General features: G+C 44.3%; 1 protein-coding gene across 7 annotated transcripts in view; it reads left to right on the top strand.

Annotated features, from left to right (window-relative positions):
- Positions 1-27093, top strand: part of KCNMA1 (potassium calcium-activated channel subfamily M alpha 1) — a 732075-nt gene that overhangs the window by 362571 nt on the left and 342411 nt on the right. For all 7 annotated transcript variants that reach the window (XR_007145346.1, XM_047825367.1, XM_047825362.1 and 4 more), the window contains one exon: positions 6404-6465. Coding sequence is in view for 5 of the 7 variants with exons in the window: in XM_047825367.1 (XP_047681323.1) it covers positions 6404-6465 (62 nt within the window). In the remaining 2 variants the exon portion in view is untranslated. The remainder of the gene's footprint in view (positions 1-6403; positions 6466-27093) is intronic.

The following is a 27093-nucleotide window of genomic DNA, read 5'->3' as shown; positions in this document are numbered from 1 at the left end:
CCAGATTGCAAAGAAAAAAAAAATATCCTTCTTTTTTTTCCCTTAAGAAAACACTGATACTCAGAGTGTGAGTTTCTCTGGGCAAAACCTACAGAAACATAGGCTTTTCGAAGAATCATAGGGGCAGGAGGAGAGGAGACTGGGTGAGACCACCCCTCAATTCCGTGTAGCAATAGCAGAAAGAAGCACAGAGCCAGGAGAGAGCTAGTCCGCGGCCCCTCCAGATTTTGTTGTAGTTTTGTGGGATGGCAGGCTGCACGAGCGATTGATTGTGCTCCTGGAAACACAAAACTATGAATCCAAGTGTCCATGGTATTCCCACTTGTGATTATCTGAAAGAAACATGCCCTCTGACACGGATTAGTGACACACATAATGGCCATCAGGCTGAATTACAGTTATGCACGAATGGCATCCCACTGACTTCAAAGAGCTCTGCCTTTTCAAGCCAAACCTTTTTTAGTTCTTTTGCTGTGTGCCATGACCTGGCAAGGTCCTGATCTGATAATCACCTGTTCCAATTCCCCATTTCACAGATTGGGAAGCTGAGTCCTGGAGATGTTCTGTGATGTGCTCAAGAGCACACTGCTCTCTAAAAACAAAAAAATTAAAAAAAAAAAAAAAAAAAGCGCGCCTGGGTGGCTCAGTCGGTTGAGCGTCCAACTTCGGCTCAGGTCACGATCTCGCAGTCCGTGAGTTCGAGCCCTGTGTCGGGCTCTGGGCTGATGGCTCAGAGCCTGGAGCCTGCTTCCGATTCTGTGTCTCCCTCTTCCTCTGACCCTCCCCTGTTCATGCTCTCTCTCTCTCTGTCTCAAAAATGAATAAACGTTAAAAAAAAAAAAAGAGCATACTGCTCTCTGCAGCGGAGTCAGGATTCAAATCCAGGCAGGCCTCCTGATGGGAGGTCTGCGCCCTCTGTGCCACGAGTCTGTCTGCCAGTGCACCTGGCACCTGTCCTTCACGGCAACAGACAGGTGGAGCCGGGGTGTTGGGCATTTCTTTTCTTCTCCTTTGGTTTTCCATTCTCCTCTTCCCCTTCCACTTTGGGCATTTGTGATGGTGGTTCTGTTCCTTCTGCATCCTCTCCTTCCTTGGACATCCCAGAAGTGTTGGTTTATATGTGTGGCATTTAGCAAAGCCACGGGGGACTCCTGAGTAATTTAAACTTCTGGATTCCTTGCTTGTTGAGAGCAAAGACCAGGCCTGACTTTGCTCTTTAAGTTTCCTATTTCCCTCTCTCTCCCTCCGGGCTTTGCACATAGGAGTCCAGTAAATGTTTGTCGGAGTTGTTAAATTCACCAGACCAAACATTCTAATTTGGATGCTGGAATGATGTGATCACTCATCAACAAAATGTCCCCACGTTGTTTTGCCTTGGGAATTCTTGGGTCTATTGTTTTTATATAGTGAATTTTATTGTATATAAATGGTACCTCAATAAAAAAAAAAAGTGATGTGCCCTAGGGATTCTGTGTAGAAAATGGTCCATTTTCGGAGGGGCGGCTGCTGCCAGTAGCTGGCGACAGCCCCAGTCAAACATGCAGAATCATTAATTAGGGTCATTTGTTCGGCTGTGAGCTGAGCAGAATGTATAAAACCTGCCCAGGAGAGAATTGATTCATCCCCCTCTCTGTACTTTTCGGAGTACTTCTAACACGATCCTCAAAGCCTGCAGGCCTCATACATATGTTCTAATGGGCTAATTGTTAAGGCGACATTTGTAAATTAATCCCTGACTTGAGCTAAGTGGTTTCCCCTAATGGCTTTAATTCAGTGACTCCCATTCTTGGCCATACATCAGATTCACTGGAGGAGCTTGTGAAAAATAGAGGTGCCCGGCTTCCCCCTCCCCCGAGCTCACCGTTCTCTGGTTCCAGGGCAGGACGGGGGCATCTGTTTTTTTTTGTTTTGTTTTGTTTTCTTTTTTTTAGAAAAGCTGCTCAAGTGTTAGGATTGTGGTGGTAGCCACCTTTATGAGCCTCTGCTCCAGTGTCTGGAGGCCCTCGCAGACTTGCGTCGACTGGAAGCACTTGGGTCCAACTCAATGACTTGGGACCAGTTTCCAGAACAGGCAACGTGCCTAAGAGCCCCCCTTCCTGATTCGTTCACTCTGTGTCCACCACACTGGGACTGTCCTTTCCTTGACGAGCTCCAGTGACCTGAGGGGAGCTATTCTGTGCGTTGCTATCCTGTTTCCCGTTTTTTGAACTTTTGAGACATTTGGAAGATCTTCGGGGCCTGCTGCAATGTCCATCATGAAAATACCTGTGAATACCCCCTCTCTGTTCTCCATTTATCATCACGTTCCTGGTGCCAGCCAGATGTTAAGGACAGACTTATTTCTTTTACATTTTCTGCCTCTGTGTCTCTGTGTGTCCGTGTTCCTGGCATTCTCCTGTGCAAACACATGTCATGTTTGATCTTGAAGTTTTGAAAAGCAATGATGCAAGGGCACCATTGTTTCAATTATATTTGTCAAATTGCTTTTGTTTTTAGGTATCTGGCACTCTGTAACTATCACAACGTACTTTGTATCAGCACACAACATGTGGGTATTTTCAGTAAACCTAAAAATACGGCAGTTAGCACCATCCCCGGTAGCCAAGGTGATTTGGTGAACCCGGCCTAGGAAAGCTAGAAAGCCTCTGGGAAAGGTCAGCACGCAATGTGCCCTGAGAGGGAATGCTCATACGTCCCACATGTCACACTGTGCTTACAAGATCTTGTTTGCGACAGTGCTTTGTAAAGTGCTTGCTTGTTATAATATGTCTTCTGTGACCCAGCTGCTGGAGGGCTAGTGTTTTTCTGTCTTAGGAATTATGCTTTTCTTGGCCTCTTCTTACCATGTCCCTTGGGCTTCAATGTCCCTTATTCCTGGGACCATCGAAGCACATGGAAGGACTCCCAGTGGCCTTCCCCCTTACTGAAGGGATATTAGAGTAGCCGTTACGTGTAGGAAGAAGGAGCACTTTGAGGACAAAAAGTGTATTGAGACAAGAGCCCCTGTTGTTCTGCCTGTCCCTAGCTTCTTCTCCCATTTATATCTCCACCCAGTCAATACCTTATTGCATATTGACCATACCTATGCCATACAGTTGAGCACTGATTGCATAATAGCATAGCATTCATCTATGTAAGGATCACTCTACAGAAGAGTGTATTTCATGACTGTAAGTGGACTTCTTTCATTTTTCCTAGGGCCTTAGGAGATGTGACATAAATACTTAAGATAATTATTTGGGGGTACTCTATAACATAACCGTCATAGCATTTAGGCAAAAAAAAAAATCTAATCATTTTGTGTAGTTGGATTGAATTTTTTCATATTTAAGCAGAGTTCTCAGACAATGGGGGATTTGTCAGAGAGGGAGAGGTAAGAGATGGAGAGAACAAGAGAGAACTAGTCCTTGGCCAAGGCCCTCTAGAAGACAAGTCCTTGTTGAATCCTTATTTTCATGGCCTAATTCAAAGGGTTGATTCCTTTTCTGCAGCACCTGGATCCAGGGTGACAATGTAATCAAGCCTGACATGATAAAGAGCCATGTGGCAAGTTTCAAAATCACATGCACAGCTGCCTTAATACTGAGAAGCAGGTACCCCCCGCCCCCCACCATTGATCATTTTATTCCTGGAGGCAGGTGGGTGGAAGAGTTTGGACACCCTGAACCTCCTCATGAGAAAGCCTTCCAGTGGAACATGTGGACCCGAGAATAGGTGCACCCAACAGCTTCAGTTCTTGGGAGCTTTGGAGGTCATTTTCCTCCTGGATTTCTTCCCTCCCTTACCCTCTCAGAGAGATGCCGCTATTTGAGTTTGCATCGTGAGAAGATAGCAGGAGTCCTCTCCTCCTGTCACTGGCCGATTTGCTTAAATAAGCTGCACATTATTCCCTGTCACAGAGGCCGAGCGAAGGCAGCTGGGACAAATTAGTGTCAGCTACTTCGTCTGGCCCCCCAATGCTGGGAAACCCTCGCCATTGCTGGAGAGCTTAGATTTTGAGCTCATTTCATAATGATGTAGATGCCATTTTCAAGGACTTCCATCCTTTTTCCTCTCCTCTCCCCTCTGTCCCTGCCCTCCCCTCACTGGCCTGGATAGCCAGCTCTGACCAAAGCTCAGCATTCTCACACACACACACACACACACACACACACACACACACACACCAGCTGACAGAGATTACTCTTGGGTCAGCTGTTTATGAATGAAGAAGAGGTCCTTTTCCTGTGTCCTGGCCACGCCCCTTCTCTTTGCAGCATTTTGAGAATGAGGTCGGGGCGGGGATCTAACTGCTTATGTCTCAGAAATAGCAACACAGATAAAAATTAATCTTAAGCTATTTGTTTTGCTGCCTCATTCGGATAATGGAAGGAAAAGCTGAGGCCTGTTTATGCTTTTGTTTGTTTGTTTTTGTGCATAACTTTGCAACGAATGAATGAGTGAGTGTGTGTGAGGGGAGAGCCTGGGGTGAGCCTGTCAGGGGGATTAGCACCCGGTGGAAGGTACTTGCTAGCAGACTGCATGCAGGGTTTCCTTGCATTCAGCTGCAGCGTGGTTTAGTTTTTGAGACAAAATGGAAGAATAAAATAAGCCCCAGTGGTGTACTGTTTTACCACTTCCTTTTGTAAAGATAATCTGTCAGGTGCTATGAGGCTGTGTCTTCCTTCCACAGTGTCCGGCAGTTTGTAACTGTCAGTGTTTACTGTGTGGTCCGCTCTCTGTCCCAGGAGCTCTGTGGGGTTCTGCAATGTTTTGAATGAATACCGTATGCAGATTTCACTTCCTATTGGCCACTTTGGTGCACACACACAGTACAGCATGATCCTCTCTCTCTCTCTCTCTCTCTCACACACACACACACACACACACACGCACACACACACACAGCTCGACCATGCCCAGCCATTACATAAACTGAGATTCATCTCTATTCACCAGCCAATGCCACAGTGATGTCAATATGTAGATACTATGAGGAGGCTGACGCTTCTCTCTGTCTATAGACCCTTTAGAATATTAGCATGTCTGAAGGTATTTGTTGAGCCCTGGCACTGTGTGTGGTCGTGGTGTTTACTTTTGTTTTCATTCTTAATTATTGGCTCTCCACGTCTTTATTTTTGAGACCATTAAGTTGCCCTCCCGGTCTCCTCTGTCAGACTAAATAAACTAGGATGTGGAGTGGGGACACAAGTGTTGGTATTGGCCTCCGCTGCTACATGTGCATTGGATGGACTTCAGTGTGACAGGTATCCTTTGAAGGAGATGCCAAACTGTCTTTCAAATCAGTGGTGATTAATTTTGAGTGAAGAGTGTAAAGATGAACAAGGATTCTTGTGTAGCTGGCCTAATGTATTACCTAATTTGGCTTCCTGCACTTGAACTATTTCCAGAACACTGAGAAGTGTTGTAACCACACACAAACCCACACACACACGCATACACACACACATGCACAAATGTATGTACACACATTTGTACAAGCAGAAAATTTATGTTTTTCAAATTGATGTTTCTGGTATGGGGACAGGAAGTAAATCAGGGGTTGTATAGGGCTGGGGGTAGGAACGAGGATTAACTGTTCATGGGCGTGAGGGCTCTTACCGGGATGATGAAAATGTTCTGGTACTAGAAGATCATAGTGATGGCTGTACCACTTGGTCAATTTACTTGAAGTCATCGATTGAATTGTACACTTACGATGGGCGAATTTTATGGTATGTAAGTTATATCTTGGCAGAGCTGCGAAAAATGGATATTCCCATATCTGAGTTCCTCCAGGCCCAGATTACACATAAGATGACCAATTGTATCACCCGGAATTTTTAAAAAAATTTTTTTTTCAACATTTATTTATTTTTGGGACAGAGAGAGACAGAGCATGAACGGGGGAGGGGCAGAGAGAGAGGGAGACACAGAATCGGAAACAGGCTCCAGGCTCTGAGCCATCAGCCCAGAGCCTGACGCGGGGCTTGAACTCACGAACCGCGAGATCGTGACCTGGCTGAAGTCGGACGCTTAACCGACTGCGCCACCCAGGCGCCCCTCACCCGGAATTTTTATTCACTCTTCCCATTGGAGTGTGCTGACTTCATTGCAGAGAACCGGGACCCTGTGCTAATAGGGCTAGATGAGACCCAAAGCCATAGATATAAAAGTCTACCCTGACCCCTGTTGGCCATCAGTGAGGTTGCTGCCTGCTGCAAGGTGCGGAGTCAGCATCAGGGTATCCTGGGGAGTGGGGTGGGGCAGAGTGGGCGGCAGCTCGAGGGGCTGAGATTCCCAAGCGGGCCCCAGAAAGCAGTTGGAACCCTGCTTCCCAGCTGCTGCTGCACCTGTGTCAAAAAAACCCCGAAGCTTCCCAGTGTCGGCTCTTAAGTGATGGCATTTTCCTCTTCTTTTGCAGGTTGTCTTAGTCTTTGCTCTCAGCATTGGTGCACTTGTAATATACTTCATAGATTCGTCAAAGTGAGTATTCAAATACATTGTCTTGCCCTCTTTCCTAAAAACAATCATGAGCCTCTACATTGATCAGTTTATTGACTTTAACACCAAAATTTGCAAGAGTCTTTTGAGTGTGGAAGGCTTTCAGAGGACGGCAGGGCTACTCTGTGCTGGTTTTCTGAATGGGAAAACAAGTTCTCACAAGGAAGGTTACTTTGATTCTGCTGGCCTGAGAGGAGGGGAGAGGTATGTGAGGGTGTTATTTTTGTTTGCTGGGTATTATTTATTTTGAAATAGCTGTTTCCCGTTGAAGTATTTGCACTGAAGATGTCAAGAGGTTAAGAGGGCTTTGGTGTGAATGTCCAACCACTGGGAGGGCTACAGGTATCCAGCCAGTGAGGGTCTGAACTATTCTTGCCATGGTGGTAAGGTCTTCTTCTCATTAGGGTTTCGGATGCTTTAACCTTATTGGAGGTTAGATTAGGAAGCACGGCTCTATCCTTTGCAGCTACCAAGCAGAATATTCAGCAGAAGCATTGCTCGCTGGTGCTTCTTCACTTGTGAAGGTCACAGATGGGACGGAGGAGTTCGTGATGACTCCCAGAGGTGGAGACCCATGGCCATCTAGGATTTCCTAGAGTGGACATTTGTGCAGACCCCTAAGGTGCCAGTTGAGCGAACTGGTGCTCTAGGGTGACCCTGAGGTGGGGTGTTGCGACGTTGTAAAGGCTTCATAGGAGGCAGGAGAGGTCACTGAGCAGAGCTGCTAGGTGGCAGCCAGCTCTGCTCTGGTTCCTGCAGGTGTCACCCTGGTGGGTGGTGGGGGAGGAAGGGGGTCATTTATTCCAACTATTCTATTGCGAGTTTGAGGCTGACAGCATCTGGGAAACTGGAGCTGAGCTGGTCTGACACGCCTTTTTGTGGCAACATGTACTTGAAAACTGGGCAGTGGACTTGAGCTCTTTTCCTACATAGTCTACTGTGAGAGTGTTTTCAACTCTTTGAACTCCATCCCTGGTATGGCCGTCTGCTAGAGTTTGATTCCAGGAAACCTGCTTTGTGTCCTTGTTGGAGCAGACCCTGGGGTGCCTGAATTCTGAGCCTAGTGCTCTTTTCCTGTGGCTGAGGATGGTAGCAATGTCATGCACGCCTGAATTCTGAATTTCTCAGAGGCATCTGGTCACCAGCCAAAGGATTTTGTGCAATTGGGTGCTGATGTGCAATTGGGTACTGAGGCCAAGATGCCATGTCAGGGAAAATAAAGAAAACGTCCCCTTTAATCACTTGTCTCTGGGCGTCAGCCAAGTCTGAGAGTATCAGAGGTGCTTCTGCCCATTGCCACATATGAGGCTGGACTGCCTTCACCTGTCTCAGGTGGAGGAGGGTCCTTTAAAAGTCCTCCAGGAGACAAGATTCCACACACTCCCTCCATCAGCTCTTCCTGGCCAAGAAAGAGAAGAGCTTTTTAAGTCTGGAAAATTCCAGCTGGTATGTCATTGAAGGTAAGCCTCTTTTAAGTATCTATTCTTCATAATTCTGGACCATATTTGAATTGAACCAAAGATCTCCTAAAGCCCTGGTCTTATTTCTCCATTCCCTTTCAGGAGTGAGGAGTGTTCTCACATGTCAGGGGATGCATAGCCTGTCAGCTTCCATGGCAGGCTCAGGAAATGGGTTTGGGCATGCATTTGTGTGCCCCAGACAGAGCAAACCCTTACATGAAGGTGAGTGTGGTGATCAGTTAGGAGAGATGCCTCGGCACCTTCTTTCCCTTACCCACCCTTTCTGCTCCTCTGTATTTCTCAGAAATAAAATACTCTTGTTAGATGGATTTGACTTGTGTCCTTTTTTACAGTGTTTATTAAGAGGCAATCTTTCATCCTGGTGTTCTTGGCTCCATGTGAGAGGATGGAGAGGAATGAAATTCTCTAAGACAAAAGAGCCTCTTCCCTGGATACCCTGCACCATCTCAGCACCCTAGATTCAGTTATGATTTTGCTAAGCCTTGGGAAATCCAGCGTTGGGAGCCCTCTCTGGTTCTGGTTTCTTTTATGGACTTGCAAAGAGTCTATTCCATAGATGGACAGGCGACCCTGTTCTCCACTTTTTTTCAGCAAAAATGCCAAAAATCTTAGAACCAAGCTTGCCTCCACTCTCCCTGGAGACTGTCCTAGCTCAGTCCTTCTTTGTCCCTCAAACCCACACATGGTTGGGCAAAGCGAGACTTGGTTTATTTATGTAGGCCCTTCCATTTCTCATTTGCATTACTACCTTTGGTTCTAAAGCCATCTCCCAAGGTTCTGTACTGTGGGTGACCTGATCGGCACAGCCAATACCAAGAAGGCTTCCATCTTCCTGGGGAAAGACCAGCAGAGCATGTGCATATCAAGCAAGGGGAAGAAGTAAGGTTGAGTCTGTAGAGTAACCTTTATGGCAAGTCCACAGATTCCCAGGAATAAACAAAGAACCTGTTAGACATTGTAATCAAGCACAGTAAACAAGAGAAAATGAAGTTCTGTCCACACATATGATGCAAATGGAAAATGTGTAAGAAAGCAGGATGTAAATTCCCCAAATCCATCTATTCACTCAAGATTCTCATCGATTGTACACACTGGTGGTTTGGCTGGCCATTTGGGCATCTTGGAATGAGAGCTTTAGACTTCTCTTGGAAGTTATACTATATCATCACCCAGTACTGGGAAAAAAACACCTAGTATTCTTCCAATGAATTTTAGTTAACATTTATGCCCTTTGAATAAATCAATCTGTAGGCTTTCCCTTGCATGAGCCTAATTGGGCAGACATTGTCGTGAAGTGGCTTGTCTCAGTGAATTTTGATCAGAGCTGGCCTCCCTCACAATGGTGGGGGATACTCCAGCAGCACAAGCTCAAGATGTGAGGCTCTCTGCACCCAGCCCCTTGCAGAGTGGGAGGAATGCAGATCAATATATGAGGTAAGCTCCTGGGTCTGCCCTGCTGGCTCAGTGTCAGGCAGGCCCGTCCAGGCTGTGCGAATGGGCAACAGGTGGGGAAGGCAGTTCAGATAAATGTCGTGAAGGGTGGTTGTCTGATCTTTTTAACCTTTCAAAGCTGAGTTTAGTATCAAGGCAGTGGGTAAGTCATTTCCAAACACAGCCTCTCCTATGCATCTTTCCTTTCCCATTGTTAGGCCAAGATTGATCCCCAAGCAGCTCTTTTTCATTCAAGGGTTTGAGGAGCCCTTCTTTGGGTCTTAGTTTTCCTAGAGTGATCGCCGCAGAAGAATCACTCGTGCAGCCTCAAGTGATTGCTGTCTAGCTAAGACAGATTGTGCTCAGAGCTCCTGGAGTTGAAAGCCAAAGAGGGACATTAAACTGTGTTAAAATTATGCTTCATCATCCCAGCAGTAGACTCTCTAGAAACACCCAAGCAGAAGGAGTTGTTCTACCAAGTCTTTGGATAGGCACAAGTGCCGATTCCTTGCAGACACAGAGGAGCACTAAGTCCTCCAAAGACAGTCATCCCGTCCCTCAAAAGATATTAAATTAGCCACATGAGGCAGACATTGTTCAAAAGAACTCCATTTTTTTTCATCCCTTTGAAAGATGTTCTGCCCAATTTAAGGCATCTGCCACTCCAGCTCCTAATTCTGATGTCTCTTGATGTCTATTCCAAGCCATTCCTCCCACACACTCTGATACTCTGTGAAGCAAAGATTTTTAAAAAATTGTACAACCAAGTCAAAAGTGCCCCAGACACCCTGTGGGTGATAATGTCACCATTGCTGGTTCCATCCCTGTCTATTTTCTGTCTTTGACATAGGAACAGTAATTCTTCTCTAACAGATAAGAAAAAAAAAAAAAGACCCAACGATGTCAGTGTGAGGGCAGGATTCATGGATTGCATAATGCAGCAGTTCCTGCTGCTTCTAGAATTTCAAGAGAAAGTTGGAAGAGACAGAGGCTCCAGGCCCTGGGTATTTGCATTTTTTTCCAGGGGCATTCTTGGAAAGGATGACTCACCTGTGGGGAGATATTTATTCCTTTGATTCATGTTTAAACTCAGCTGCTTCTTATGCTACAGTTCTGTGGGTGATGAATATTTAATACTGCGTATACTGAAAATGAAGGTCAAGTTCTGCTTACTGGTGACTTCAGTGCAGGCTCATGTCTCTGCAAGGCAAGCTACCTGCTGTTACCAGAGTAAAGCTGAAAGGTTATACATTGTTAAAATTTTCCTTAATGACTTTATCTGCTCCAAAATTGCTGGCACACAGTGGGGACACCCGCTGATTTCACCAGCCTTTGCTCTTGGCTTCTCATACCAGCAGTGAAGCTTTGGGGATATGGACATTAGCAAGGAGGAGGGAAGAGTGGTGCAAAATTTGGAGAGCATTTAATCCAAGGGCTGGATTCCAGGATAATGGTGGTATTATGATGTGGAAATGGCCTTCCCCTGGTCTTTAACATTCATTTAACAATTTATGTTTGTATTCATGGATTCATTCATCTTGTATTCATTCACTCATCTGGGACCTCTTCGGTGTGATAACGTGGAAGATTTTTTACACTGTAAAATTGCTTAGGGTTAGGTATGGTTCAGGAAGGTTATCTTGAAGACTGCAGTAGAAATAGACCAGACTGTTTCCATAGTTTCTGAAAATAAAACTGGTACCCTTTATATGATGGGGATACCCACAGCCTTCGCAGAACTGGCCAATCACGAGCTATTTTTCCTGCTGAGTGTTCACACAAGCCAGACCTCTCGTCCCTCAGCCTAGAAGTTCTCTTGAACAAGGGAGAGACAGGCAGGTGGCCAGGAGAACTAACATTCCCTGATCATAGACTTGTGTGAGGTATAGTGTCAAGCACATTACAATACACACCACATGGGACCTCACTAGATTCCCCCAACAACCTGATTGGGTGGTCTTATCACCTTTCCCACTGTACAGGTGAGGAGGCTGAAGATGCAACATTGGTCCCAAACCATGTTGCTCATGAGTCGGAGCCAGGATTTGAACCCAGCGTTATCTAAAGGCATCTCTCTCCCAAGTATCTAGAAGTGAAATTCCAGGTTGTAGAAGTGACCAAATGGGTTAAGTGACATGTCACCAGAACGAGATATGGCTTAGCCTCCTTAGCCAGCTCCTCTGTCCTGTTTTCTCTTTTGTTCTCCATCTTCCCATTTCCTACCTTTGGGGCCAGGCCTGCAAGTCAGCAGGGGCCCTATCACAGCTTCCTTCCTAGGACATGAGAGACATGGTACATGTCTGTGGGACATGTGCTGTTTGATGTCTGGTTATGTCTTGATTCATTTTCTCCTACATTATAGCTTAATAAGACTCCCTTCTCTTTTATCTCAACGGACGGGCAGCATTTGGTGATGGAAGAGGGTCATGTTTGCAAAGAACAAGGGAAGTTGATTGTTTCTCAATGGCTTCTCCCAGTTAAGGGATTCATTCCCAGTAGAAAGACCCTTTCCCCACCCCACCCCCCCCATCCCCTTGCTTACCTCCCCCTCTGCGCCTATCATTTGGCACACTAGAGTAGATAATGAGAGAAGCCCTGCTTCTCCATTAGACAGATTCTTTTATCTCTTATCTCTTTAGAAAGTTGTACAATTTAGTTAATTTGTTATAATTTTGCATGATGTGCTAGAAAGTTAGTATTACTGGTGGACTTTAGGAGAATTTGGTCCACGAGAGGTTTCTGTGGAGGTCTTTGTAACAATGTAAGATATCCCGATCGCCTCCTCTAGTCTTGTTCTTGCTGGCCATGAGCACAGGTGTCGACCCAGTGCTTCACACGTGGCAGCTTTGTAGCAGGTGCCTGGCAGAGCTGTGAGGACAACATCACCCCCTCCATGGAAGCTCATCGTAGACTGTGAAGTACCATGAAGTACTATGGAGTACCTGAATGTGCCCCCTGCCTCACAGCAAGAAGAGCTGGGTGACCCATGGTATAGGGAAGGAAGCTCATCACCTTCCCTTGTGCTCAGCTCTATGGAACGTGGCCTTTCTAGCTGGCGTTCTGAGAAATTCACTGCCGTTCCCTGCCTTGATGCCCTTTTTGAGGAGTCACGGTATGCATTTAGCCTTTGTTGAAGAAGTCAACACAAATCACTGTCTGTGCAAAGCATCCTCCTATTCTTTTTTTTTTCCTTTTTACATACTCCCCCCAATTTTCTCTGTCCCTCACTGACATTTTTATTGCCAGGCTTTGGTCTGGAAAATTATGGGTAGGGAAAGTTCAAGGGCAGGATGTTCAGAACAGCACTGCACATCTGTGAAGGGGAGCACAACAGGAGCGCCTGCAGCTGTTGAAAGAATGGAATGTCAGATGGTGGAGGAGCTGGGCCCACTGAGGGGTGGGGGAGGGGGGTGCCTTCAGGGCAAAGAGTCTGTAAATAACTCCCAATGAGAAGTCCTTGTCCCCTTTCAGGATTTAACCTTTAATGGCAACACTCAATTCTCCTATGTGGGAACAACCCTAACTCAACTGTGCTACTTGGTCTAGCTTTCTGAAATGCCATTTTTTCATCAGGTGGCGCATAAACCTGGCAGAGAAGACAGGTGGAGGAGGTGCCCACAGGGTAACCTTCCCCCTTCCATCTGGGTGAGGCGGTCTTGGCTTCCTCACTTATTTCTCATTGTGCAGGTGATGCCTAGGTACCACACGTGACAGCAGCTGGAAGCATCAGGATGAGCTGCTCATCTTTGGCATTTCCTTGGGAAAAATCAGGGACTGTGTTAGGAGTGGGAGGGAAGAGACAGCTAGACCTACTTCCGGGTTTGCGGCAAGGGACAACTGGAGAGAATAAAATGTTAGAACTTGGAGAGATTTCAGAGTCCACTTGGTGCCACTGTTCCCTGTGCCTCAGCATTCTCCCCTGCCTGATGAGGGTTAAGTGACCTTCTCAAGAACACCCAACTTGCCAGGGGCTGAATTGAAGACAGAGCAATCAATGCTCCCCCATCCAGGGCCCTTTCTCCTTGATCTCTTGGGTTCTTTCTACCACATACAAAATCAACAAAGATGTGATGGCAAATATTATCCATTGAAGAGCAAAGCAAATAGTGGTTTTTATGCCCATTTTGGAGTTTTAGTCTATCATCATGGGGGCAACTTTAGGGTCATGGATAAGAACAAAGATAATGCCAGATAGATGCTTGGGATTCCTTTATTTCATCCCCCTTGGCAGGGAGGCCCTGAATTCCTTGATTTTATGATCCTTTTTTTTTTCTTTTCCTTTTTTTTCTGTACTATTTCAGAAGGGGAGTAAGAGTTCAACTGTGTTGTGGAAGGTGAACAAGGCCGAATGCTTTGGTTTGGCCTGTTTGGAATTTGTTATGCATGACCTTTGAGGACACGTTGCCCAATGGCTCATTTGTTTCCCTGTGAAAACCCTATCCGACAACTATGTCTATAAATCCACATTTACTTTCCTCTCCAAAAATTATAATGAATTATTTCTTCTTTCCTCACCACTCTCCAGAATTTCAAAAGAAAACTTTAGATTCTCTGACGCATTGAAAAGAATGCTTATTTCAGGGAAAATAAAGAAAATGCATTCCCGTGGAGGTTCAGTTAATGTGTATGTCTTCTGCAATTAGCGTGTGTTTATGTTGCACGAGGGCCGGATCTTCTCCCTGTTGCACAGCAATGGTCTTCTACCTGATGTCCCAGGCAGACATGCATGCAAAACTCTCAAGGGATTGGGGTAGGAGCCAGCTGGAGAGAAGGTTAGCACTCAGGGCGGTATAATCCAAACAGAAGGGCAGGGCTTGTGCTTAACACAACCTGGATTGTGCTGAGCTTGGTGGAGACGGTTACAGCTTTATGATGGGTTTTATGGGCTTCAGATGAGGATGGAGATGTGACCTCTGTCTTTGCTTTTTGTCCCCCCTGTCCTTCTTCCTGACAGCCTGACAAATTGTAGCTTTGGGGAGACCCTGGTCAGTGATGAGTCATTTGTGTTTTAAAAATAGAACTTCTTACAGCAAGGATGCCCTTGGGACTTTTTTTTTTTTTCAACGTTTATTTATTTTTGGGACAGAGAGAGACAGAGCATGAACGGGGGAGGGGCAGAGAGAGAGGGAGACACAGAATCGGAAACAGGCTCCAGGCTCTGAGCCATCAGCCCAGAGCCCGATGCAGGGCTCGAACTCACGGACCACGAGATCGTGACCTGGCTGAAGTCGGACGCTTAACCGACTGCGCCACCCAGGCGCCCCTACCCCTTCGGACTTTATAATGCACTTGTGACTACTCATAGAATTTGGGAGTGTGTGTGTGTAGGGGACAATCCCTGTCCCACCTCTAGATTGATGGGAAAGTATAGCATGGGAGGACTGGCCACCAATCTTACCATAACAACAGAGATGAAGCTGAGAGCCATGCACCCATGACCTTAAAGGTATCAGTCAGGTAAGAGATCCCTGTTAAGTACTGACTGTGTGTAAGACATTTGCAAGGTATGGAAGGTTTACAATACTATGTGTAAGACTCAATCTTTTTCATTAAGACTTTAAAGTTATAGATATTTTTACAAGGGTCAGGAAGTCTAGCCATCATATGGGAAATAGACGGAAAATGAACATAAACATAGGAAAAAGAAAAAAGATACAGGAAAATGGAGGCAATAAAACAAGGTACCAAGGAAGATTTCAGTATATCATCAGTCTCTAATATAAGCATTGCTAAGGATAAGGGCTGAAGTTAGAAAAGCCAAGCAGACAGCTGGATCTTGGGAGTGTTGGCAGTCTGGGGAGGTTTTGAGTTGAGGAGAGAGAAAACTCAGTCTCCCATTAATTCTAAGAATCCACAAGAGGGGACTCCCATTCTGGCCTGTGCTGTGTCCTCTGGCTTTTATTTTCAGTACGTGCTGAGTCCAGCAAAGCCCCGCCTTGAAATGAGCCGCCGAGATAAAGGACTGAGATTGCTCCAGAGGTGGCCTAACAGAACCAGAAAAGCAAACTCTCCCTGTTGGCGGTAATGCCTGTTCTACACTTGCACACAACAAAAATCTTTGGAGACTTCTCTTTGGAAAATTCCAGAAGTGGCTGACCGAAAGGCATCCACTCCATCTTTCTGAGGCCAAAGTCAGGGTGTAACGTGCCTTTCAGAGGCCTAGTTTATGAACTTGCCACATGCGGAACGTCCCGCGATGTGGTGGGGAGGAAAGTTATGGCTAAGGGAGGCAGTGCTCTACTGACAAAGCGGTCCCCACACGTTCCAGGATGTTTGTCTGGAGACCATGGTTGGCCTGTAGGGACACACGATGATTTTTGTGGGTATAGGTCCTTATGCCTTCTTGGGTCCCTTTCCCTGTACAGAATATTAAAAGTCACATTTTGCGACTACATTCACATAAAGATAAATATAATCCAGGCTGGATTCATTTTTACGTGTTCGTTATTATTATATTTACATTTTTTCTTCTGATTTTAAAGAAATGAAAAGTAAGACATTTTTGCAGGTCGCTAGAAGTCTGGTGGGCCATAGACACAGTGTCTGCTGTTCCTGATGGAAAGCTGGCTCTGTTTCCTCCCTTCCTGTCAGCCCCATCCATCTGGAAATTTTCACAGATAAGAAAACATGCCCAGAGACAGAAGCCTAATATCCCATTCCTCCCAGCATCATCTAATTGTTTCTGATGAGGGTATTTAAAAAACAAAACAAAACAAAAAAACCAAAACAACAACAAAAAAAACACATTCCATTTCAAACCATGTGTTTTGACTTGGCTTTGGGAAATGAGAACTTCAACAGCCCAGCCTTAAAAAGAGTGGCACCTATAGATAAGTCCAATTTTGTCAGAAAACCTAATAATCTTCTGATGAGTTTTAGAGAGAAATGTGTGCTTTGTCTGTCCTTATATCTGAAAAGAAGCCTCGCCAGTTTAGGAGATCTGCTCACTAGGAGCACCATAGTGAAAGATAACATTCCCTACAGCAAGGTCTGCAGCAGACGGGGTACAAGGCTCTAGTAGACGGGGGCGGTTGGCCAGATGTTAGGAAGGAGGGCTGGAGGTCTGGTGAGGACTGAGCTGAGCTGAGAGCTCAAGCCCTCCTGAAGTGACTGCCCAGCTCCAGCTGCTCATCCCCAGGCAGAGTGCAGGCGCATGTGGCCAGATCTTCCTGTGTTTCAGAGAGAGGAGAGGCAAACCAGGCTTGATGTTGAATCTCCAGGTTTAAAATACTGCCCACGGCTCCAGATCTTTTAAAGCAGTCTGCAGGCCAAACAAAACACTTCTGCAGGCCAGATTTGGGCCTCCCGTTTTCAGTCTTTATTCTAAACCGTCTCTCTTTCTGGTCTTGAATTAGCTCTGCTCTCTGAGTGCCAGAAAAATCTTCTTAACTCTTGATTTTCCGTCTCCCAGAAAGGGCCCCTTCACTCTCCAAAGTGACGAGACCCTGGTCTTCAGGTTCTCTGTCTTGTTTCCCATCTAACACACTTGCAAATGCTGCTTTAGGTAAGTTTCCACTTTTCTCTAGGCATATACTGTATGTCACAGTAATAAATTACCCGTAACTTACTGTAAATCCCTAAAGCTACATATCAAAAACTCTACGTCATCCCTGAAAATAACGTCGTTAGGACCTCATAAACATACGCTCTGTTTGTTTAAGAACTGCTAGAGCTTTTTAAACATGGTTGCTAAGTCACAAGAGTGTATTTTCCAGGACATAAATGGAAGTGAACACAACCCCCTTAAATTGTCAGATTCTTTATAAGAAAAGAGGCCCAAGTCTGTCTGTTCTGCTGGTGTATTAACTTGACCAAAACCGAGTTGATTATACTGAGCATGTGTGTTGATCATTGTTGGGATCTATCCTCTCACTTGTCTAAATGAACACATTATGGGGCGCCTGAGTGGCTCAGTGGTTAAGCGTCCGACTTCAGCTCACATCACGATCTCGCGGTCTGTGAGTTCGAGCCCCGCGTCGGGCTCTGGGCTGCTGGCTCAGAGCCTGGAGCCTGCTTCCGATTTTGTGTCTCCCTCTCTCTCTGCCCCTCCCCCATTCACGCTCTGTCTCTCTCTGTCTCAAAAATAAATAAAACGTTAAAAAAATGTTTAAAAAAAAATAAATGGACACATTATATGAAACTTGGTTTAATTTCTAGCATATGTGGGTATAAAAGCATGGGTTAACATAGATAAATCTTGGCTGTATTTTTTATCAACTTTAAAGTTTGCAATTTGCTGAGCATTCAGTTCAACACTTAGTGATGAAATTCTTATGCGATGGCCCCTTTAAAAACAAAATCCGAAGCATCTCTGGACCTTTCTTCCTAGATATGGTCCCAAGTCTCAGCTATATCTTCATCCCCTCATCTTTCACTTTTTACATGGAACCTTGGCAGTTAATGTTAAGGTAGTGCTATGAGGCTGTCCTTGAATATAGAGGGCTCAAATATTTTCAGAGCTATGAAAAAGATGGCCGTTCTATTTGATAACCCTGATTCCAGTAGAGCTGCTTCATCAGTCTGGTTTCCAAATGGAAAATACCACCTTTCACTTATCATGATACTCTCAGGAAGAAAATGGAGGTAGGACTGTAGGGCCTACCAGTTAGATGTTGGAATCTACTATAAGGCACTTGTCCTTCTTAAAGATATTCAATCCATGTTCCTATTTATGCCCAGGCAGAGAGCCCCCATCTCTTCCTTTGAGAACTGGTATTTTCACCTTTCTCTCTCTACCTCCCCCTACCTCCCACCCGGAAATGAACCTATGGCCCAGTTTGAGATACAATTGATCTTGATGTCTTAGAGGGAACTGCAGGGACTGTATGTAGAGAAAGATGAAGGACAAGGGTGCCATTGGATGACTCTGCCTGGCATATGCTTTTCCTCTAGCATCAGGAAGAAGGGTGGGGAGTGCATGAAGGATTTTTCCCTCTTCATAATAACATGAACAGGAATGATAAGACAAGGTCTATAAAGAGCAGCAGTAATAATTGAGATGTGCTCCAGGCAGCCATGCAGTCTGTCAGTGCCTTGGAGCACAATCTGTTATCAAGTACTTAGTGAGGCTGGGGAGTAGACAAGGATGGAGCATTTGGTGGCTGTGTGTCTGTGTGCACTCATATGCATATGCTCAGAGGAGGCATGCATGAGTAAGAGCTGGTACCTAGAGCAAGTAAAATTATGGAAGGCAGTGTGCATGATTACTATGTGCAGTGGTGGTGGTTCTCCTGTGGGTCAGGCACCCCTTTGGGAATTTGATGAACGCTATGGGAATTTTGCTTGCCAGGGACCCTAAAGTTGGTCCATGTACCCCAAGTTAAGGATTCCCGCTCTGTAGGGTGGGTTCATCTGCCCACACATGGTTGTTTCTTCTGCCATGAAGATCACGTGACAGACAGAGGGCAGTCCTCATACCCAAGGGCTAAGCAGAGATTGACTGACAACCCTCCCCTCCTGGCATATAAAACACATCCAAGGGCAAGTCTCTCTGTAGTGTGTTTTCTCATCTCAAGCAGTCATACATACCTTTTTCCCCCCACTGCATTTGAAATCTTGAAAATGGAGGGGCAGTGCTAACAAAACCAGGGAAAGGAGGCCCCTACCCAGGAAGTACGTAAGGTGAGATGGGTCTACAGGGCAGAACTAAACACTCTTTCTTTTCTGCTTCTCTTATACACTGTCGGTTAGCACCTATATTTAGAGGGAAATCTTCTCCCTGGGTTGCAATCCAGGGATACAAACCATCTCCAGCCAAGAGCATTTCATCTGAGACACAGCTCTGGCGCACCAGAACCTGGGCATCTGTGGGGTGCCCAAACAGACGCAAGCAGCTGCCACTTCTCCAGAAGGCTGAGTCTTTCACCTATGGCTGCAGAGTCTCTGGGGAACCTCTGTGGGCTCATCTGACCAGTTTTCAGACCAGTTTGACAGAAAACTGAAGAGCAGCTTCCCAGAGAAGCCCCATCTCTCCTGAATTCCCTGCTTCCTTCGGATTTCTTCCTGCTTGCACCTGTCTCCAACCCAGCCAACTGAGACAGTTTAATTGGTGCAAGGTGGGGGAAGCAGTCAGGGGTGACTGACGTTCCGGAAGAAGGAGACTCCCCTGAGATGAGTGAGGGGAACCGTGACAGACAGGCCTGGCAGTGCTGTGTAGGGGCAGGAGGTCAGTGACCCTTGCTTGGAAAGAGTGCTGGCTGGCAGAAACGTTTGCCAGCTTCTTCCACCCTGAGTTGCTTGGCCAGTTTTATGTATTCGTGTGTGTTGTTGCTGCCTTGTCCATGGAGGGCAAAGAGGTCTCTGGGGGGCTCTGGCCCAGCATGAGAATGGGTAGAAGGGAATGGGCAGCACCACCCAATAGTTAGCAGCAGGGTTTGGACTCAGGCCCTCCTGGGCTTATCCTGCTCTACACTCCGTAGTCCTTGTATTTGGGTGAGCTAGTTAACCTTTCCAGGCTGTAAGGTCTTTTGTGTGGAGTGGGGTGAAAATGGTGATGAGGGACAGCGATAATACCTACCTTGTGGCCGTGTGTACAAGGCATCGGATCATGCCTGTAAAAGCTCTTAGTAAAGTGCCCAGCATGAACGTGGCCCCCCAAATTTATTTATTTATTTTTTATTTTTTTAATATATGAAGTTTATTGTCAAATTGGTTTCCATACAACACCCAGTGCTCATCCCAAAAGGTGCCCTCCTCAATACCCATCACCCACCCTCCCCTCCCTCCCACCCCCCATCAACCCTTAGTTTGTTCTCAGTTTTTAAGAGTCTCTTATGCTTTGGCTCTCTCCCACTCAAACCTCTTTTTTTTTTCCCCTTCCCCTCCCCCATGGGTTTCTGTTAAGTTTCTCAGGATCCACATAAGAGTGAAACCATATGGTATCTGTCTTTCTCTGTATGGCTTATTTCACTTAGCATCACACTCTCCAGTTCCATCCATGTTGCTACAAAGGGCCATATTTCATTCTTTCTCATTGCCACGTAGTACTCCATTGTGTATATAAACCACAATTTCTTTATCCATTCATCAGTTGATGGACATTTAGGCTCTTTCCATAATTTGGCTATTGTTGAGAGTGCTGCTATAAACATTGGGGTACAAGTGCCCCTATGCATCAGTACTCCTGTATCCCTTGAGTAAATTCCTAGCAGTGCTATTGCTGGGTCATAGGGTAGATCTATTTTTAATTTTCTGAGGAACCTCCACACTGTTTTCCAGAGTGGCTGCACCAATTTGCATTCCCGTGGCCCCCCAAATTTAGATATTTCTGTTGTCCTTTTGAAGTTTGTTTTGAATCAGGTCTTTAGAGGGACAACATGTGAACACATTCAAATTAGGAAACAAAACAAGAAGTTGCAAAACAGGGATATGGTTAATTATCGAGGTGGTGCAAACTACAACCCTCAACTCATTAATGGTTTGGGAAGGCAATAGAGTGGGTCACAATAAGCACTTTTAAAAGATGAGATTGAATAGCCTTTGGTGAAAATACTGCTCCGGAAGGCCACTGTGATTTGATGAAAATTTGTCTTGGTTATGTACGTAGAGCTGTGTGTACTATGTAAATGTATGTCTGTACTGGCTTGTGATGTAAAATCTGTATCTTACTATGTATGGGTTTTGTGAAAAAGTAGTCTGAGCAATGCTAGCTCTGAGTCCAGAAGAGAGCATGTTCTCTGAGCTGCAGTAATTTAGGGCACCAGGGAGGTGGGGTCCAGGCATGGGTGGAATTTAGATAGTATGGAAGGAGGGGATAGGGTGAACAGTCCACAAGATCACCCTTACTTCCCACACCAGCCCCAAGCTCAAAGAGCTCCCCAAATTACCCCCAGCTTTGATAATTCACTAGAAGGACAAAACGATTCATCAAAAGCTGTTAGGTTCAAAGACAGTTTCCTTCAGGGAAAAAATACAGATTAAACTCAGACAAGGAAAGAGGCACAGAGTACCATGAAAGTACCAAACATGGAACTTCCATTGTTCTCTCCCTGGGGAGTCATGGGCAGTGTTACTTTTCCAGCATTCATATCTGACAATACACAAAGAATATTGCCAGTGGGGGAAGCTCACCAAGGTAGATGTTCAGAGTGTCTTGGGGGCTCCGACACACAAACTTGAGTGACTGTCCATATGGCTGACCTCCCAGTCTCCAGCCTTTTTGGAAGCTGCAAATACCACATGACCCCGAGCCCCCGCTATACATCACAATGTGAGACTTTCTGGTATGGTTAGCCACTCCTCTCCATCTTGCCAATCTCGTTGTTACTCTCCGGGCTGACACAAGACACTCTGGCAAAGACTTTTAATTGGGCATGACCCCCCAAAGGCTTAGAGATTGCCTCCCAAAAGCTGAGGGCCAAGGCCAGCCTTCTTTCTGGGCAAGGTTAACATCTTTATACCAGAGTCAGTGAGGGAACTAGGCTGGCTGGAGGAGGGGTCTCTCCTGGAAAGAACTGGGGGTGGGTCCTTTGATCACATGCATGAATAGCAGGGGAGAGGGAAATGCTAATTCACAAAGTCTAGTGTTTACAGGGTCTGTTAATGTCAGTAAATTACTGTTGAGTACAACAGGATTTATCTATCCCCATGTACATCTAAGCTGAATAGCTTAACAGGTGAGCCTGCTGTTGTTAAGGTAAAGCTGGGCACAGGGGACAGGAAAGGGGCCGCCTGGATGCATGCTCCCCATGTGAGTGAGTTGCCCTGTGCACAGTGGGCTTTTGGTTCAACCCCATTGCTGCCATTTCTAGGTGACCAGGACTCTTCTTGTGCCCTGTTCCTTTGCAAACCCAACGGATGGGCCTCCAGGTGCCCTCGACAGCTTTGGTAAGGAGAACATCTGCCCCCTGCTCCAGTTTAACTTCCCCACAGTAAGGCTTGATGAAGTCAAAACCAGAAAATGCCGAGGCCTCAAGCTGGGGATAAAATGCAGATCCAGCATGCCATCAGGCCATGCTGCCCCCTTGCCACCTGACAAATGAAACCATGTCCAGCCAGGGACAGTTTGTAATTGTGCAATCAAATTAACTTGGATTTCAGCTTAATGAAGTGCTTAATGTCCTGAATGAGGCCGAATCCTAATATTTAGAGAAGCAAGCTAGACCCTAGGAAAGGAAAGAACAGACTTTGGTGGATAGCTGCTAGTATTAATTGTACTTGCAAAGTTATCCTTTTCAGAAATTCATCCTTTTATGTGAGGCAATCTGTTAGCACCCAGTTCTGCTATAGTTTTGCTAAGGGGTTTCCCTGCTATGGCTTATAAACAGGACAGTGGAAAGAACGCTTTACTGGAAATCTCTGCTGAACTCTATGTCCCAGGGCATATTTCTTCACAGGATCTCAGCTTTCTCAATTTAACAATAAGAAAAATCTCTTTTTTCTCTGAAATTCCGCCCCCTCCCCCGCCTCTTTTTTTTTTCTTTCCTAGAATTGTTTTGTTGCAGTTAAAAACTGAGGCAAGTAGACCTGGTTATAAGTGCTGATGCTGTCGCTTACTAGCTGTGTGCCCTTGGCAAGAAATTATCCTCTCTGAGACTTAATATCCACAACTGTAAATATGGATCATAATGATTTCTGCTCCTTGGTACTGAGAACCGTAAATGAATACTCCACATAACCGTAAATGAATACTTCACATACTCCACATAAAGTATAGGGCATAGACTGTATTGCCATTTATTAAATCTGATGGTATGAATATGAAATTATTTTTGGTGTGAATTGTACATCACTAACTTGGTACCAGTAGTTTTCATTTTTATTAAGCTGATGGTTTAGCTCCTGTTTAGAAAAATGACTGATGATTTAGTAATTAGCTTAATAAATATTTATTGAATGGTAGTTATGTGCCAGGCACTATTTTTAAGCACCAGGCACTTACCAATTGTAGTGTCAGAGGAAGACTGATAATAAACACATCAACAAATGAATAAATAAGATAATTTCAGTTGATGATCAGTGCTGGGAAGAAAATAAAACTGGTAATGGGAAAAGCAGAGTTTCTTAACATTTTTGTGCTGAGGACTTCTTTGGCAGTCTAGTGGAGACTATTACTCCCTTTTGAGAATATTTATAAATGCATAATGTAAAAACACTGGATTATAAGAAAACCAGTTATATTGAGATATAGTTATCAGAATACAAAAAAACAAATTCATGATAATGCATGCTTCTTTATTCATATGTTATTATCAAGATCAAGTGCAACAGTTCTAATACACGCTTTAATTTTAAAGTAGGATTAAAGTAAATGATATCTTGAGGTATCTGTGTCAATTATAATCTTATATATAAATATCTGATACGTTTATTGCTGATAGAGTCAGAAGGTTCATTAATTCTATCATAGTTTGTTGCCCACATTTATAATTAAAGAACATGCTGATTGGAGTTAGAGGCTGATAAAAGTAAAGATGTAATTTTTCTCATCTAAGGTCATGGAATCCCTGAATATTGTCCCTGAATCTGTGCCACCAAGTAAAAACCCTTGGAATAGAGAGTGACTTGTGCTGGGAGTTGAGCTGTTTTACTGAGGGATGAATAATGTGATTTCTACTTTAAAAAATCCATTGTGGACATAACAGATTAGTGGAGTAGAATTGGGAGTCCAGGTATAAACCCATATGTCTGTGGTTGACTGGTTTTTGATAAGGGTGCTAGGATCATTCAATGGGGAAAGAATAACATTTTCAAAAGATGGTGCTGGGAAAACTGGATGAGTCACATGCAAAATAATGAAGTTGGACCCCTACCTCACACTATATGCAAAATTGACTCAAAATAGATCATAGACTTAAATGTAAGAGCCGAATCTATTAAACTTTTAGGAGAAAACATAGGAATAAACTTTTTTGACATTGGATTTGGCAGTTAATTCTTGGATATGATGCCAAAGCATAAGCAACAAAAGAAACAATACATAAATTAGACCTCATCAAAATTGAAAATTTTTGTGTTTCAAAGGACACCACTAAGAAGTGAAAAGAGTCTACACAATGGGAGAAAATATTTGCATATCATATATCTGATAATAGACTTGTATCTGGAATATATAAAGAACTCTGAGTACTCAGTGATAAAAAAGAACAACTCAATTAAAAATGAGCAAAGGATGGATATTCATCAACACATTCATCATAAGGGAAGTACAAATTAAGACCACAATGAAATACCACTTCACACTCATTACTATGGTTACACTAAAAGACACTTCATAACAAGTGTCAGCAAGAATGGAAATATCAACAGATTGAAACCCTGTACATTACTGGTGGGAATGTAGAATGGTGCAGCAGCCTTGGAAGGCAGTCTGGCAATTCCTCAAAAAGTTAATCATGGAGTTACCATAAGACACAACTATTCCACTTCTAGGAATATAACCAAGAGTAATGAAAGCTTATACCCATATGTTCATAGCATCATTATTCATAACCACCAAAAAATGGCAACAACCTAAATGCCTATCAATGGACAGTTGGATCAAGAAAATGTGGTATATCCACTGAGGGAATATTATTTGGCCTTAAAAAGGAACAAAGTACTGATATATGTCACAAATGGATGAACCATGAAAAAGTTATGCTAAGTGAAAGAAGCCAGTCACAAAAGATTACATATTATATGGCTCCATTTATACGAAATATCTAGAATAGGCAATACGGAAAGACAGAATAGATGAGTGGTTGCCTAGGGCTTGTCAGAGAGAGAAGATTGAGGAAGATGGCTAAAAGGTACAGGGTTTCTTTCTAAGGTGATCAAAATATTCTAAAATTTACTGTGGTGATGGTTGTGCAACTTTGTGAACGTACTAAATACCAAATGAATCATATACTTTAAGGGGGTGAATTGTAGGATATATGAATCATAACTCAATGAAGCTGTTACCAGAAAGTCACTCTGATGTGATGTGAAGAAGAGAGTGTGGGCTGCAAGATTAAAGGAAAAAAACACTTGGGAGGCTGTGTCATTAGTCCAGTTGAGAGAATGATGCCTTGGGCTGGGATGGAGGCAGTGGAGGGGGCGAACACACACTGGAGGTACCGTAGACAGACCATGCTGTTTAGTTGAAAATAGAGAAAAATGAAGAGTGACTTCTGGGTTGTTGACCTTAATAACTGGTATTTTCTTCCTAGAAGACTTGAGTTTTAGTTACAATCTACAGAAGTGTTGAGAGGATTTTTGATAGACCTAAACACGACACAATCTTTGGAGAGTTGGATCTCAACATGTCATGATTATCAATTTCATTGGAGCTTTTAACAGAGAAAAATGATCATTATACACGTGTATATGTGCACACACTCACCGCATTTTCATGCACACTTTCATGCATGCAAAGAAAGAGCATAAAAACCACATGCTTTGGAAAGCCAAGCCAAGGGAGAAAGAATGAATCCCCAGCCTCATGACTTCTCATGCCAATGCTGAATTTGTTCTGTAGAAAGAGAGATCTGTGATCAGAGCAAGTAGGAAAGAATCTATTCAAGAATTTATGTTTCTTAAACATGTCCATCAAGCATAATTTTCTCCTAGTCACATGTACAAATAGTAAGGGAGAGGAAAATGTCACTTTAGGGCCTTGAGTATTACAGGATTTTGATACTGTTAGCAAAATAATGGATAAAATAACTGATTGCTTCAGTCACCAGGTCCCAACTGAAGCCCAGGCAAAGTAAATTGTCAGTCCGGGTGTGTTAAAATCCTTGTTACTTAAGGCCTTTCTCTGGGGACAGTGTGGCTTCAGTAATGAATGAGCTCTGGAAATTAAAGAAATAATCAGATTGTTAATTGAGGTTATTTGCTTCACCCCAAGCAGAAGCAAATGGAACAGACTCCTGAACGTGTTGTGGGGAGTCAAGGATTTTCCATGATGCTGAGTTCTTTATGGCTCATGTTCACATGAAACAGAAGGCATTTTCCCTAGGGTGGGGGTAGAGGAAGACTTCCCAGGAACCTTAGCCTTGAGCCAGAGAGGCAGGAGTTGATATACACTCAGTTATGCTCAAGGAAGATCTGTTTCCCTCCATATTTTTTCCTCTTCCTCCAGTGCCCCTTGGGAGCCCGGACGTCCAACTCCATGAAATTAATTGACAGAGGGCTCATTTCTAATCTTGACTGCGCCGAAAGAACTTGACTTTTTGATGTGTAACTCTAGGCTAGATGGACTCACGGGCTTAGTGTTCTCATCTATAGAGGATAGAGTTGAATAGAGAACTTGTAAAATCATTTTCTATACTTTACACCCTTGGTTGTTTTTTCAACTTGGGGTAAAATTCACATAGCACAGGATTAACCATAAGCCACATTAAAGGGTACAATTCAATGGCATTTAATATATTCATCGTGTTAGGCAACAATTACCTCTTTCCAGTTCCAAGACACTTTTATGACCCCTAAAAGAAACCTCATACCCATAAGCAGTCACTTCCCTGCCCCTGGCAACCAACAGTCTGCTCTCTGTCTCTAAAGATTTGCCTTTTGTGGATGTTTCATATAAATGGAATCATATACCTGTGTCTGGCTTCTTTCACAGGGCATTCTGTTTTCAAGGTTCATCCCTGTTGGAGTATGTATCATTACTTCATTCCTTTTTATCACTGAATAATATGCCGTCATATGGATTTGTCACATTTTGTTTATCCATCCGTCAGTTGATGCGCATTTGGGTTGTTTCTACTTTTTGGCTATTTTTAATAATGCT

Source organism: Prionailurus viverrinus, chromosome D2 (genome assembly GCF_022837055.1).
Source record: "Prionailurus viverrinus isolate Anna chromosome D2, UM_Priviv_1.0, whole genome shotgun sequence".
In the NCBI taxonomy this organism is placed as follows: domain Eukaryota; kingdom Metazoa; phylum Chordata; class Mammalia; order Carnivora; family Felidae; genus Prionailurus; species Prionailurus viverrinus.
Note: the sequence above shows the minus strand (reverse complement) of the source record. Positions and strands in the feature narration are given on the sequence as shown.